The 14981-nt window shown below is 34.3% G+C and overlaps 2 protein-coding genes across 3 annotated transcripts; both read right to left on the reverse strand.

The window, feature by feature from the left end:
• Nucleotides 1-864: 864 nt before the first annotated feature.
• On the reverse strand, nt 865-6609 carry LOC139861199 (urease). Of its 2 annotated transcripts, none has more exons than XM_071849504.1 (20): nt 6516-6609; nt 6135-6262; nt 5699-5772; nt 5306-5351; nt 5091-5196; nt 4838-4980; nt 4595-4705; nt 4298-4461; nt 3835-4213; nt 3655-3763; nt 3435-3574; nt 3214-3351; nt 3038-3129; nt 2824-2953; nt 2586-2744; nt 2331-2498; nt 2082-2216; nt 1746-1817; nt 1424-1654; nt 865-1070 (listed from the first exon to the last, which is right to left on the reverse strand). In XM_071849504.1, exons 2-19 carry the CDS (start codon nt 6258-6260, stop codon nt 1433-1435), a joined length of 2514 nt encoding a protein of 837 aa, XP_071705605.1. In that variant the 5' UTR covers nt 6261-6262; nt 6516-6609; the 3' UTR covers nt 865-1070; nt 1424-1432. The 2 variants fall into 2 exon arrangements, with proteins under 2 accessions (XP_071705605.1, XP_071705606.1); XM_071849505.1 differs by having other exon boundaries at nt 6450-6550.
• A 2163-nt stretch (nt 6610-8772) lies between these two features.
• On the reverse strand, nt 8773-14078 carry LOC139861571 (probable pre-mRNA-splicing factor ATP-dependent RNA helicase DEAH4). Its single transcript, XM_071850003.1, has 16 exons — nt 13769-14078; nt 13219-13311; nt 12997-13101; nt 12698-12915; nt 12566-12618; nt 12329-12445; nt 11813-11904; nt 11319-11405; nt 11002-11216; nt 10817-10909; nt 10309-10432; nt 10037-10205; nt 9808-9877; nt 9552-9712; nt 9270-9445; nt 8773-9133 (listed from the first exon to the last, which is right to left on the reverse strand). The coding sequence occupies exons 1-16, from the start codon at nt 13966-13968 to the stop codon at nt 8986-8988; spliced, it is 2121 nt and encodes a 706-aa protein (XP_071706104.1). The 5' UTR covers nt 13969-14078; the 3' UTR covers nt 8773-8985.
• Nucleotides 14079-14981: the final 903 nt, after the last annotated feature.

Here is a 14981-nt window from a genome sequence, read left to right on the forward strand (position 1 = left end):
CAGTAAAGTACACAAGTCCACCGTATGAATATAGTATCAAGAAATGTTCAAGATTTTTTATTTTATTTTTTGGCAGATTTTTTATTTTATTTTTTGGCTAAAAATAAGATAACTCGTATAGAAATGAAGACGTTTTCGAAAAGAAAACATCAACCGGAAAATACAACAAATCGGGTGTGGGACAAGGCTCGAATCTAGAAATTTACAAAGAAAATAAAAACTATCTATAACCGAGTCTCACCAGCGAGATCAAACAAACCAAACTACACACCTAGATAAACAAGGAATCAACACATAAACGCTATCAAACTAAAACAAGATAATAAACAAAGATAACAACAAAATAAGGAGCCACCTTGTACAAGTATTATATTTTTTTTATTTTTTATTTTTGATTAGCGAGAAAACCTCTATTAACGAGCACATTGGCTCCCCATAACCTCTATGGGTAATCAAGTCCCCCGAACGCGAGACCTAGTACCGGGTGAATTTCGCATTACGTGCATCCTCTTGTCATACTCCCTTTCTAAATGATTTGGCATAGCCATGAATCGAACCCGGTTGGAACTCGGGGGCACTCAGGTAAGCCTGCGTGGTTAAAGATTGACATCTGCACTAGTAGTATACCTATAGGCTCTGGTATTACTATTATAGTTCAGTCCATCTTCCCAAAATTCCTCCTAAAAATGGAAAAACTTTTTTTGACTAAGCTAAACTAACACAGCTAACCTGTAAATCTCCTTCCTTACCCAACAAATTTTTTAATTTTCTTATCTTTTAACTTAAAATAATTTTAATTTGATCTTTGTTTCTTTCACGCGATCATACAACATTACAAATATATGCAAGCTATAAAAAACTAGAGAATTTAAGAAGACTATATGTATTTGAATCCGTGGCTTATTACAATGGGAAAACAATGAGTCTAAATTGCCAATCAGCTGATTGAAGCATTAAATAGGCAAAGCATTTGCTTATACATGTTCGCTGAATGTTGCACACCTTTGTCGCAAAAAAATGGTAAATCAATTTCAATTGTATATCATATAATCTCCATCAAATCGTTACACCTATGGACCAGAAGAAAGTTTTAGAATAAAAAAAAAAAAAAACTACCAAAATGAGCATGATATAGTATAGCAAAGGATCTGTTTTAGAGCGAACACAATATTCTAATAATGGTGACAATTTTAACGCATTATATGAAAATAGTTTAAGTTAGGTAAATTTGTTGATTACAATAAATCAATTTAAACCGGATGTTAAAGTAAATGAAACAAATGGGTTGAAGCAAATGGGTTGACCCAACCCATCAGGTACATAGAAGGGACTTGATTTGACCAGAACCCATTTTGACATGTTACCCAATTCAATTGACTCGCCCAAATTGCCACGTCTTATTTCAAGATTAGCAGACTTATACCTGTATGGTCTAAAATAGGAAATAATTTTTAGAAAGTGGGACTGTTGTAGCTGCGGTGCATGTGAGAGGCACACCGTCTGCAGTCACTTCGTATGTCTCAGGATCAACGGTGATGGTCGGAAGAGAATCATTTAGTTTCATGTCTAGTTTTGTGAGTTTCCTAACATTCTTCACACTTGCCACCTTCTTATTGAGTCCGTAAAACGTCTTTATATTGCAGTCCATAGCAGCCTGTGGGTTCATTTATGACATCAGCTTTATGAACAAACTACATGTGTGTGTGTGCGCGCATGCGCGTAAGACTATAAAGACATATACGTGCCTTGCTGACGAAAGCAATGGAGTTGGCACTTCCAGCCTTGCCAAATGCTCCAAACATGGGTCTCATTATAACCTGTAACAAGTAGCAAGCTGTATTTAATAAACTTCTTAAGAAATGGCTGTTATTTGATTATTGGGTTAACGTGGGTTTTAACTTTAATAAGACTATATTTTTTCATTCGAAGTTCGGGTTTATTTCAAGTCAACTTAACAGAACTTTTTTTCTTCTACATGGAGTTATCATTCTTGAAGAAAGTGTCAAAAAGACATGAGACATTACAGGAATGAATGATTTTGAACGAATGATGAATCACTTATTCTTAAAATCGTATTGTACCGGTTCAGGAGTAGGTATACTAGCATTTGGATCACCCATGTTAGCCCATGCAATATCACCACCTTTAATCACCATTTCTGGTTTTGCTCCAAAGAACGATGGCTTCCAAATCACAAGATCAGCCAACTTCCCAACCTGCAACAGGTTTATTAATTTCTTAAATATTAATAATTCAAAATTATGAAATTAGAAATTAACGAGTGGACAAGTTGTGACTAAAACTCAAAACGTTTTTCTCATGTGACGCACCTCAACTGACCCAACATGGTCAGCACACCCGTTAGCTATCGCTGGATTAATCGTGTACTTTGCAATATATCGTTTTATGCGTAGGTTGTCATTATCTGGTATGTTACCATCAATACACCCTCTTTGTAACTTCATCTTGTGAGCTGTTTGCCAAGTTCTGGTAATTACCTGATACATATTCACACCAATTTTTTAGTATTAACATGTCATAAGTTTTAATTAAAGAAAATTAATTATTTTTGTTGAATAACTAACCTCTCCAATTCGGCCCATAGCTTGTGAATCAGACGATATAATGCTTATTGCCCCCATATCATGCAAAATGTCTTCGGCAGCAATTGTTTCAGCACGGATACGTGACTCAGCAAAATGGACATCCTCGGGTATGTCCTTATCGAGGTGATGGCATACCATCTGTTGAATACTGATAGTATGACAATACATAATACAAGAAAATAATAATAATAAAATATTTTATTGAAAATTAACGTACCAGCATATCAAGATGCTCGTCTATTGTATTTTTGGTGTAAGGGCGTGTTGGATTCGTTGATGAGGGTAGAACATTTTTAACACCGCATACTTTAATGATATCTGGAGCATGACCACCACCTGCACCTTCACTGAAACAGAACCGATAACAAGGACCAACTCAGTTAAATTTACAAAAAGCAATGGAAAAAGTCGGCTTTATAAATAGTTCTTACCTGTGGTATGTGTGAATTGTTCTATCTCTAAATGCAGCAATCGTATGTTCAACAAACCCAGATTCGTTCAATGTATCAGTATGGATGTTAACCTATCAAAATTTAAAATCTTTAATGACGATAAAAAGTTAACTTAAATGTTTGTTTCGTTTAAAGGTTGTAAGAACTAAGCGGACCTGGATGTCATATTGGTCTGCAACAGTCAAACAGTTATCAATAGTAGCAGGAGTGGTTCCCCAATCTTCATGGAGCTTCAGTCCCATTGCACCAGCCCTTATTATTTCATGAAGCCCTTCTGGTTTAGCACTATTACCCTATAATGATAACCTTTTTTTAAATATATATAAATAAATAAAATAAAAAAGTGTTCTCCAATTAACAAAATAAAAAAGTATACTTTCCCAGTAAACCCAAAATTGATTGGTATGTCATCAGTGGCTTGCAGCATCATTTTCATATGTATAGATCCAGGTGTACAAGTAGTTGCACGGGTACCATCAGCGGGCCCGGTCCCACCTCCTATCATCGTAGTGATACCTACACTCCATCATAAATTCACGATTATTCGGTTACTATAGATAATTGGTAGGTATCTAACAAACAAATATAAATCTTACCACTAGATATTGCTTCATATGCCAACTGAGGGCATATGAAATGCACATGGCAATCTATCGCGCCAGCTGTCACTATCATCCCTTCTCCAGCAATTACCTCTGTACTAGCCTGACCCAAAGATATGTTACAAATGTAAAGATAGCAATTTTAACCCATTAGCCCAAAATTTTCTCACTTACCCCAATGATCATGTTATCAGAAACGCCATTCATGGCATCAGGATTTCCTGCTTTACCAAGTGAAGATATATAACCTCCTTTAATACCAATATCTGCTTTGAAAATTCCCGTATAATCAATTATCAAGGCATTTGTAATAACGGTATCCAGGCAATCAGATGCAGAATACCCCGAAGCTTGACCCATTCCATCTCTTATAACTTTTCCTCCACCGAAAACACACTCATCACCATAAACAGCAAAGTCCTTTTCAACTTCAGCAAATAGGTCTGTGTCACCAAGACGAATTTTGTCTCCGACGGTGGGGCCATACATATTAGCATAACTCTCACGACTAATTTTAAAAGCCAGTGGAGATCCTTCAACGATGACACCATTACTGAAAATCGAATTACAAGATGTATACTTTATATATAGAGAGAGAGATATATTCAACATTAAAGTAATAGGAGTATAATCTAACTTGGTACTAGTATCAGTTGAGTTGCCGAATCCTCTTGAATGCACGGATTCCATAACTGTTGCGACATTTGCATCGTTAGCAAGGTTGTCTACAATTGCGTTCCCTCCTCTGATAACTTGATTACCGCCAATCTTTACAAGAGTGACAGATTTTGAATCCCCTGGCTACAGAAGTAGGCAATAACGATTTAAATAAAGTGTCAAAAAAGTATAGCAACAGTAATTAATATTAAAACTTAAGAAAACCACAGTAAACTGCCCTATAAATAAATTTAGGGAATAGGTTTCATCATCTGACCTCAAATCTGATAGCTGTTCCCGCTGCTATATTTAGCCTCATGCCATATGCTTTTCTCCGATCAAAAATCAAACTTGGATTGACCTCAATGAAATGATAATGGCTGCCAACCTGAAAGTTGGGTAATTATCGTCACTCTGAGACGGGTTAAACATAAATATTTGGATACATGCTGTTAATTAAAAGGGAAACCTCTCATAATATCCTATCCCACAAAAAAAGAAAATATAGAAAGTAAACCACCTGTATTGGTCTATCTCCATTGTTTGTTACTTTGAGTATTAAAGCTTCCCTTCCCCGATTAAGCAATATGTGTCCATGTCCAAAGATTATTTCACCAGGGATCCTACCACCCTCTATTATTGGAAACTTATCCAGTGAAGGAACTGCAAAAAGAAAAAGAAAATAGAACATAATAATAATAATATTAATTAATTAATTAATTAGAATTCCATCAAGTTATGAATGTCTAAAGATGAAAATACAGATTACTTGCCTGGAAGAAAAGACCCATGTAAAGCAATATCCAAATTTCCATTTTCACATGATATCGGATCATGAACAGTAATTAACTTTGTACCATCAGGAAAGGTCCCCTCAACCTGCACATTATTTAATGAGACGATGTTTACCAATCCAATTACAGTATTACTAGAATAATAACTACCAATTTTTACCATAAAGAGCAATTACAATTTAGTTATAAGTTACCTGCACAGAATGTAAGAGGTGTGGAACTGTAAAAAGAACCTGTCTCCTGTTAAAGAAGAGAAACTATGTAAGATTGTAGACTTATGTCTAATTGATTGTTGAAGAAAAGCAACTTTTATAACGACAGCTAGAAGTCACTGACGGGGTCCGAGCACGATGTCAGAACCCACTCACCCGCTAATTTCCTTGGTCGAACTATTACAGTCCTACCGCTCCTTAGGAGGAAACCTCACAACAAATCCATACGGGCATTGCATGTGGTAAAACCCCCTCGGGTGAGGTTCGAACGCAAGACGTGCGCAAGACGTCCGCAACCTCTGAGGCCCATGAAATGGGCGGGTAACAACAAGCGTTAATGAAAGTTCTCTTAAGTAGAAGTGTATAACAATGTACCTTCCTAATAGTTGTCTCCCAATATCCATTAACTCTGCAACACTCTTGTCACCATCATGTACAAACTCCAAAATCTAACAATACATCACAAAAACAATCTTCAGATAGAACATCAAAAGGTTTACAACAACACTTCCAAAATATATATATATACACTCCAAATATTAAGTAAAACCTTATAATTATAAATAAAATTCAAACTTCATAGCAAACTTTTTACAGCTCTAACATCTAACAATATCATAATGTAGACACATTTCCAAATGTTCAATATTCCAAAGTTCGAGAACTAGACGAATTAAATAAATAAAAGTCAACAAAAAATATCATTAGTGTGTTGATCATAAAAATAAAAGTCAACATGAAACGGAAGTCATTAACAGAGCATACATGAAGACATGAACTAATAGTAATTAGTTGTATTTTTAATTAGTACCTGAGTAGCAATTAGCGCAACAGCTTCAGAGTAATTAAGCCTTAATCCACGAGCAAGCCGTTTCTGAGCTAAATATCCAGCATTATGTAACATCAATTTCTCTACCTCCCTCGGTGCCAGCTTCATTTCTATTCATTTAATCAAACACGTCATCATTATCGTATATAATTACAGCTATTCATATCCAATCCAATATATGATATATAAATATATAATCGATCAAATTACTTGATCAAATTCAAATATTACGATGAATATAATGATATTTATGATCATGAAGTGAAATACAGATATAGTTAGCAGACGGTTACAAACGTGTTCAGATATTGTGATTATCAATTCGTGTGATTCAGTTGATAAATTAGGAATTTGAATTTTTACCGATGATTGAGATTGGACGTTGATTGTAGTATTGAGGTTTGAACTTTGAAGAGTGTGAGAGTGAAGGCTATTCTGACTGAATCTATAATCCATGAACTAAATCCGGCAACAGATTAAGGATGATTGTTAAATTTTCAGTTTTAGTCCTCTAACTTTACAGTATTACTTATTTGCAACTTGACTTGGAGTTTTTTCCGGCACCAAAGGTGCCTTTTGACTCTTGACCAACTTTTGTGGTAACTAACTGTTATTTTGGAGGTGGATTTGGACAATTGCAAACTCTCTTTTAGTATGTAACTTAACTGCACGTATCATATCATTTCCTATGATTTATCTTTCTTTTTTACAAGAATTGATATTGATATTGATATTGATATACCTAGTACCTAGTATGTATTATACCTTATATCTAAAAGGCAAAGGCCAAGTGAATAGTAACCCACAAGTTTCACAAACCGTCCCCACTCTTTTACTTACTTACATTTTAGTCCCAAACAAATATATAATATCTAACTTTATGGTTTTTACAAACTTATCACAAACTTTTAACATTTTATACTTTAACCATTAAACTCCTCATTCGTTATAAATCGACTACATACTTTATATACTACCTAATAGACAAAAATAAATAATAGTCGCCAGTGGTGCTTTCGTTCTTTCACTTTTTCCCCCCTTTTCCACCTTTTTAAAAAAAAAAAAAAAACCCTCATAGTTTGTTCAAATATTAAAATCGACCCCCAAACAGGGAGTAAAGTGTCAAATACTCATTTTCATAAAAAAATTTAAAAAAACTACACCCAAATATTCAACGGGCCATATCTTCTCGCTCGCACCGAGTTAAATTTTTCTGAAACCATCGTTAAACTCGAAACAATTTTAGGAGCACACTGTCACTAACTATACGCAAATCAGACGCTTTTTAAAAAACGCTAAATATTTGAGGTACTTTTCATACACGTCGATTTTGCGTTAAATTTTTAAAAGTCGACAATTCCATAGTGAAACGCGGAGATGTACATATATTGTTAATTTAAAATAACATTTAAATCTTTCACGGATTATACCTTTTAGTTCGACTCGAGTTGCGCTTCAACGATATCATCGTTAGCCACAAAATAATTTTACAAACTAAACGCAATATAATACATTGAAAACTGAACCCCGGCGCGAAGCGAGGGTTCGAACACTAGTTAAATCTAAATTGCTTATTTAGGTTGATCAGTAGTTTAATTAAATCATATGTACACGCTTTAACAGTTTTCGATTAGAAATTGAGAAAGTTGTATCATAGTTTGGTAGATTATCTAATTTGAAAACGATATGTTATTAGAAGATGTGTTGTGTTATTAACAATGTCTACTTATCACATGATTAGTATGATCGTATCAGAATTTGCCAAAGATAGATTAAAGAAACCCTATTATGTACTTGTTTCTCTGTTCCTGATATTCGTAAAGATTGACATCATCAATTAATCCAAGAGAACTAGAGATGCAAGGATGACAATCACACAAAACATCTAGGACAAAGATATAATGGGGAAATTGGGCAAAATGCTCTTATTTTCGAAAGCCTTTAACAACATGCCCATAAAAAATCAAAATTGTGAAAAATATCCCCTAACCACGCATGATGCATGCAAACCCGTGTATGATCTGTGCAAACCCGTGCGTGATGCGTGTTTTCAAGATATTTAAATGCACTTTTGACCGTTGATAAGTTGCTATAAAACATTCTAATATGTGATTCTTTAGATTTATCACCAATGTACACTAAAAGTACACAAAACGACTTGTTATCAATGGTCAAAAGTGCGTTTAAAAGTTAAAAAAAAAAAAAAAAAAAAAAAAAAAAAGCAAAATTTGAAGGTATTCGAAGCCTCGTTTAGAAAAACTTTTGGGACAAATCGCCTACAGCAGTTTGCCAATGGATAGATCTCGAAAAAATACGAAAAAAGTGACTAAATCAGAGCTACGAGTCAAAATATACATTCATTCAAAGTTCTGACACTTACATCAAACACCAAGCACCACGCACCAGCACCGTCGGTGGTGCTTGGTGCATGGTAAGAGTTTGCGTGAAAAAATGGTTCTCTCGCTGAATATCTCGTACACACGCATCACACACGCGCTTATATGTGGTGTGTGATGCATGGACAGATGACATTTCTTACAATTTCGAATTTTTGAGGGCATATTATTAAATACTTTAAAATACTTTAAAATATGGGGGCATTTTGACCAATTTTCCTTGCAAGAAAACACAAGAGTGCAAATTTGAATAAGAAAACACAAGAGTGCAAATTTGAATTGTCTATTGATTCTAAATGTACATGTTAGTATTAAGTCTTGAATGTACACCCTACAACCCATATCTGAAGACTTTGTTTAATGCCCATTGTGTCAAAGAACATGGGTAATTAGTTACTCATATCAAAGTCAAGCCTATACTACAGTAGGAAAACCGCCTATTTTTTCCCTTTACGTGAAAGAAATCGCTCACGAGCAGCTTGTATTCTACTGTCTGCGTCATCAATGGGGCCCACATCGTTAACCTCTTTCTTGGAAAAATCCAAAATTTCTGTTTTCTTTTCCTCACTCTGATTGATACCACCACTGCTCAAAAACAGTAATAGAATCGTCATACATAAATCGTGTACACTTATGTGTGTAGATGTGTACACTTATGTGTGTGTTTGTGTACGTAGATTTAGCGTTAAACAAGCGAATGTCTATAAAGTTTTTCATGTACCTGAGTTTCTTGACGTTTAGTTTCTCTAACTTGTGTAATATAGGAGTCGCCCATTGCATCTCTACTTCACAAACATTGCGCATATAAGGGCGAGATGTAGAAATAAGTTCATGGTACACCACGTAATTTGGGAGCATTCCTTCATCATCTGTTCGTAATACAGAAGATGGATGCACCTGAAAATCAAGATAAGGTAACATGATGGACGTACTTTGTTAACCATGAAAAGTCAAATAGACTAGTAAAACTGGAAATACCTAAAACTGTAAATTTAATTCTTACCTGGACAAGCTGAGACTTAAAGCCAAGAGTTCGGTAACCGTTATGACGCATCATACGCTCAGCAAGCTGGCTTGCATAGCCGACACATAGACACTTCCTTAAATTCTTATAATCGGGTTTTCTATCTCTTTTTCTTTCCTTCCTCCTTATATCTAAGCTCCCTATTATTAATATATAACAGTATAACATTATATTTGAAAAGGTTACAATTTGAGATTTTATAGTCTTAAAAAGTGAAAAGTCAATAGATTCTAACCTTTTGCAATCTTCTGCATTATCTGAGACAATTGTTTCCGAACATCTTTGGCAAATAGCATTCCTCGTACCTGAATATAACAGTTTCATCCACGCAAATCAACGTTACAAACTTCTAAGCAAGAAAAGCATATCACCACAACGACGCCCTAATACCGACTCTTGAAGAAGTCAAAATGTGCACTAACTATCCTTACATGGTTTACTGTAACTATGAAAATAATGACTACCTGGAGATTGTTATCTTTGCACCAGTCAATACTATAGTCAGTTTGATCCCAGAGCTCGTAGATCTGAAGTAACTGAATGTGATCACCCCACCCCAAACCATCAGGAAGATCTGATGGAGCATGTTTCCTCTTTTTGTCTCTGTTTTTACTGTTCTTGTCTGTGTTTTTACTGCAAATCAAGAAAATGAAATTAACATTTACCAACTGTTTTTCGTGTGAAAAATAAGATACAAAATATAATGTGTATAAGTAACATGCACAAGTATACATACCTTGGTCCAGGATGCAATGTACCTTCGACTGATAGCATAGCAGCTACAGTTAAAGCTTGGGGTAAACAATCATATTCATTTGCCTCTATTAACGTCCTTGCAAGCGAAGGTTCCAAAGGAAGCTCTGTCACATAGACATTAAATATTGTCAGTACAAGGAGTATATTTTTCAAAAATTACACGGATAGTCCCTGTGGTTCACTCAAATTTACGCGTGTAGTCCCTAAACTTTTTTTTTTGCATTGGTAGTGCTTTGAATTGAAATTTTTTCGTGGATCGTCCATCCGTCTAACTATCGTTAATTTTTCCGTTAAATCAACTCACATGAGGGTACTTCTGTCATTTCAGTTTTTAGTAACCTTTTCCTTTAATTTTTCTTTCACCCTACGCGCAAAATTTTGGGTAAACCACAGGGCATATCCGCGCAATTTTGTAAAATACCTATATCTATATCTATCATGTTTAAAATGTGGCATGCTAATGAAATAACTTTGAAGAAACGAAATACCCGCCATTGTTTTGCCAATAGCCGTGATGGTCCCATTTTCATCTATAGCATCAATCAGAAACAGCTGTTTAAGAGCATCTTGCAAAGACTCATCTGCAGCAACACCATTAAATATCATCTTGATATATACGGTAAACGATTGTTGACATAATTTATTAAAATTTGAAACAAGGTAGATGACTTACGTGATGGTGCATCAAGAAAATCAAATTTAAGAATATCAATATCGGGAAGATCCAAAGATTTTAAATAAAGAACACTGCCAGCTAAAGAAGAACGTTGTATTTCAGGAACAGTAGCATCAAGCAAATTGTCATTGTAAACGGCTAACGGGTATAAACGATAGCATTTCCCGGGTCGTGTTCTCCCAGCTCGGCCTGCTCGTTGGTTGGCTTGCACCCTGCGTTCATATAAATCATAAGTGTACACCAAAAAGATAATTTATAATAATGATAATATTATAATTTATAATTTACTAATATTATGCAAGAAAAATTAGTACCTGCTAATCTGAACAATATCAAGGGAATACATTCCAGTTGATGGATTATATTGTCGCTGCTTCACATAACCGGAGTCAATGACGTACCTATTTGACGATATTGTTAAAATTCTTAGATAGCGAAATCTTGCTAATGCAATAAGTAAGATGTTAAAGTTTAAACAAAAATCTTAGTAAATGTTTTTCTATTAAATTCAAGGTACTATAATGTTTATGTCCTTCATCTTTAATCTCACTGAACAATCGATAGGAATAAAGAAGGCCACAAAGAACAAGCTCGGACATCAATTAACATATATCCCCGTAAAAAATGCAGTTTTTTGAAAAATGTCAATGATTTTCACTTAAGGCCCGATATGAATCATAAAAAGAGCTAACTTCATAAAAGGACTTTGTCTTTAAATGAAGCTATATACATAAAGAGTTGCCTATAACTCTATATGAGACTGATTAGCGTCGTCAAAAAACACTTTAGCAAGGGTCAAGTCACTTACACAACACCATCAACAGTCAAAGAGGTTTCAGCAATGTTTGTAGCCACAATAAAACGCCTACAATTTTTAGGTGGGGGACTAAACACTCGCACCTGCCAAATCATATAAAGTTATGTACAACGAGGAGTCATTAGTGATTAGTTAAAAAATAAAATGGTTATATGTTTCTACAGAACAAAAGTGGTTATATCACTGTTACACTTCTGAGCAGTAACTCATGACAAAATTGGAAAACAACTAATCAGAAAATTTTAGCCGCAAAGGGAACAGGTCAAATGAATAAGACAAGTCAGTGGCCCCCTAAACGGTATTAGTAATGCAAAATACTAATTATATTTATTAAAGAGACATTATTATAATAACGCGTTATATATTAAAGACAATAATAGTTTAAGGTCAACAAAAAACCGAACAGGTTCAATCAGTACCAAAAAATTTACCCCTTTCGACCAGTTAACCAACTTGTCCGACCCACCCATTTTGCCACCACCGAATAGATGAAGATCAACATGTTACCTGCATTTCAGGTGGCATAGAACCATGAAGCGGAAGCACTACTGCATCCATACAAGATCCAACCTCGAGGCTTTGAATTTTTTCCTCCAATCTCGACACCAACTTCTCAATGTCATCCTAAATTGGGCCCCATCAGGTTCCATAAGACATAGTACAGTATAATATCGAAATTATTATTATTATTATTATAACCATTACAACAACAAAGGATATCGTAATACGTGAAATATGAATTACCTGTCCAGTCATAAATATCAAAATGTCCCCTTCTGGCTCGTTGACATGTATATCTACAGCAAATTTACAACTATTAGCTCCAAGAATTTGCAATTAGTAATTTATAATAACATTAAAGATCATTACACTTACCAATAGCTTTTTTTAAAGACGACTCAATATAACTTTTGGGTTGCTCTGCACTATATAATATTTCTACAGGGAACAATTTTCCAGGAACGTTCAAAACGGGGCATTCGGAGAAAAAATTCGACACCTTTTCACCATCAAGAGTAGCAGAAGTAATCAAAACTTTCAAGGTTGATGCACGTAGCTTGATCAACCGCTTCATAAGCCCCATTAAAATATCCCTAAACGATATAAATAATTACTTGAAAGCTACATATATATTTACACATTATTTTTTTATCCAAGAAGACAAGAGGACGTACGTGTTCAGACTCCTTTCATGAGCTTCATCTAATATGATCACTGAATATTGTTTCAATTCAGGGTCAGAAAGACTTTCACGAAGTAATACTCCATCAGTAAGATACCTATATGCATACACACATAAAAATCATAGCTGATAATGACCCTAACACGACAAATATATACGTACACAAAAAGCATTACAAACACTAAATTAATTGAAATACATCAGTTTAGTTTACTTGATACAAGTTCTCTCTGAAGTTCTATCCTCGAACCGTATCGCATAACCAACGTCTTCACCCAATCTAACACCAAGCTCCTGTGCAACCCTTCTGTTATATTGTAAAATAAGAAAATAAAAAGAAGTCAGATTCAAGCAAACAAAATAAGATCATGTGTTTTTATACGTATTTCAACTTTATCCAAAAAACCTATTTCCTACTTAAGATTTCATATATAATATATACAACATTATGTGACTCCAGTTATGATGACATGGCAACTTACATGGCAGCCACATCAAGCTAAGAAGCTGCCAGATACAAATACAGATACAAATAATAACAATTAAAAAGTTTTTAACAAACATACGAACATTAAGTTTTTAAGTAACATTTGATAGATTTATCAACACTTATTCCAACATAATATGCATACACGTCATTAAAATGTTACCCTAATTATTATTATTATTATTATATTTGCAGAAAATACAATATATGATCATGTTCAATGAAACAATTTTAATGAGTAGATTTTAAAAGAATTAAGTGAGAAAAAAATAGTTACCTGGAGACAGATACGGCGGCGACACGGCGGGGCTGAGTGACGGCGATGATTCCGGATTTGGTGTAGCCACTTCGGAGCAAAATCTGAGAAAGTTGAGTGCTTTTACCGGAACCGGTTTCTCCGATGACTACAACAACTGGATTTTCATTCACAACTTGTAGTATCTTGTCTTCAAATTGTAGAATCGGTAGGTTTGCCATTTAATTGAAATTGAAATTGAAATCGAGATGAGAATCTAAGAATTTACACGAAGAAAATGAGGGTTTTGCGTTGATTTGATTTCTAAAATTTACCCGCTTTTAAGTGTTCGGTAAATAGACACGGAGTAAAAGAAAATGGGCAGGTTATGGGTAAGTTTCCGGTAGTGTTTAGCCTATAGTTTTTTGAGATTTTAGTAAATTCATTGTGGTCATACAAGAGTGTAAAGTTTGGAGAGATCTCATTCGATAGAAAAACTTATTTTGTTTTTTTTTTTTTATCTCACTTATATATAATAACTGGTCTTATGAGTCCGTACGTTGCACGGGAATTATATCGCCCTTTGTCGGTTACTTTGAATGGTGAGATTCAGACAACATTTCTTCGCCTTCATATAAATCAAGGTGTAGAAAATGTTGTTGCGGAAAAGTTGAACGGAAAAGTCTTGTTTGGATTTTAGAAATCATAACGGTGGACCCAAGGCGATTTAGGTCGGCTTTGTTCTTGTCATATATTTATTGTTTGTTTGGTGTTCATTTAGTTGTTTGTTTTTGTTAATTTTAGTGTTGGCGTTTTAACTCGGATTTGACTCGGTTTAATTAGCTGGTATTTGTTTTCCACCCCCGAGCTTTATCTTTGTGTATTTTTGTTGTATCCGTGTTATTGGTCATTTCATTATTTGATGAAGGTTGTTAATAGTAATTGTTATTTTTAGGAAGAAAAAAATAATACTCCAATAAAATAAAAAAAATTGATAAGATAGAAATTTATATAGTCATATAAAGCTCTAAAATGATGATGTCATCATTAAGTTAATTACCCTTTAATTTTCATAATGATGATGTCATAATTTTATATTAATTTAATTAAAAAAATAATACGAAATTTTTTATAAAAGAATATTGATAATGCTAAAAACGAACATATATTTCATAGCATTATCTCTCAAGAAAGACAAGCTTTTAGTTGAGGTTGTTCTATTTACAAGTGATATTCGTTTAAATAATAAAAGGTG

Source organism: Rutidosis leptorrhynchoides, chromosome 8 (assembly GCF_046630445.1).
Source record: "Rutidosis leptorrhynchoides isolate AG116_Rl617_1_P2 chromosome 8, CSIRO_AGI_Rlap_v1, whole genome shotgun sequence".
Lineage (NCBI taxonomy): Eukaryota > Viridiplantae > Streptophyta > Magnoliopsida > Asterales > Asteraceae > Rutidosis > Rutidosis leptorrhynchoides.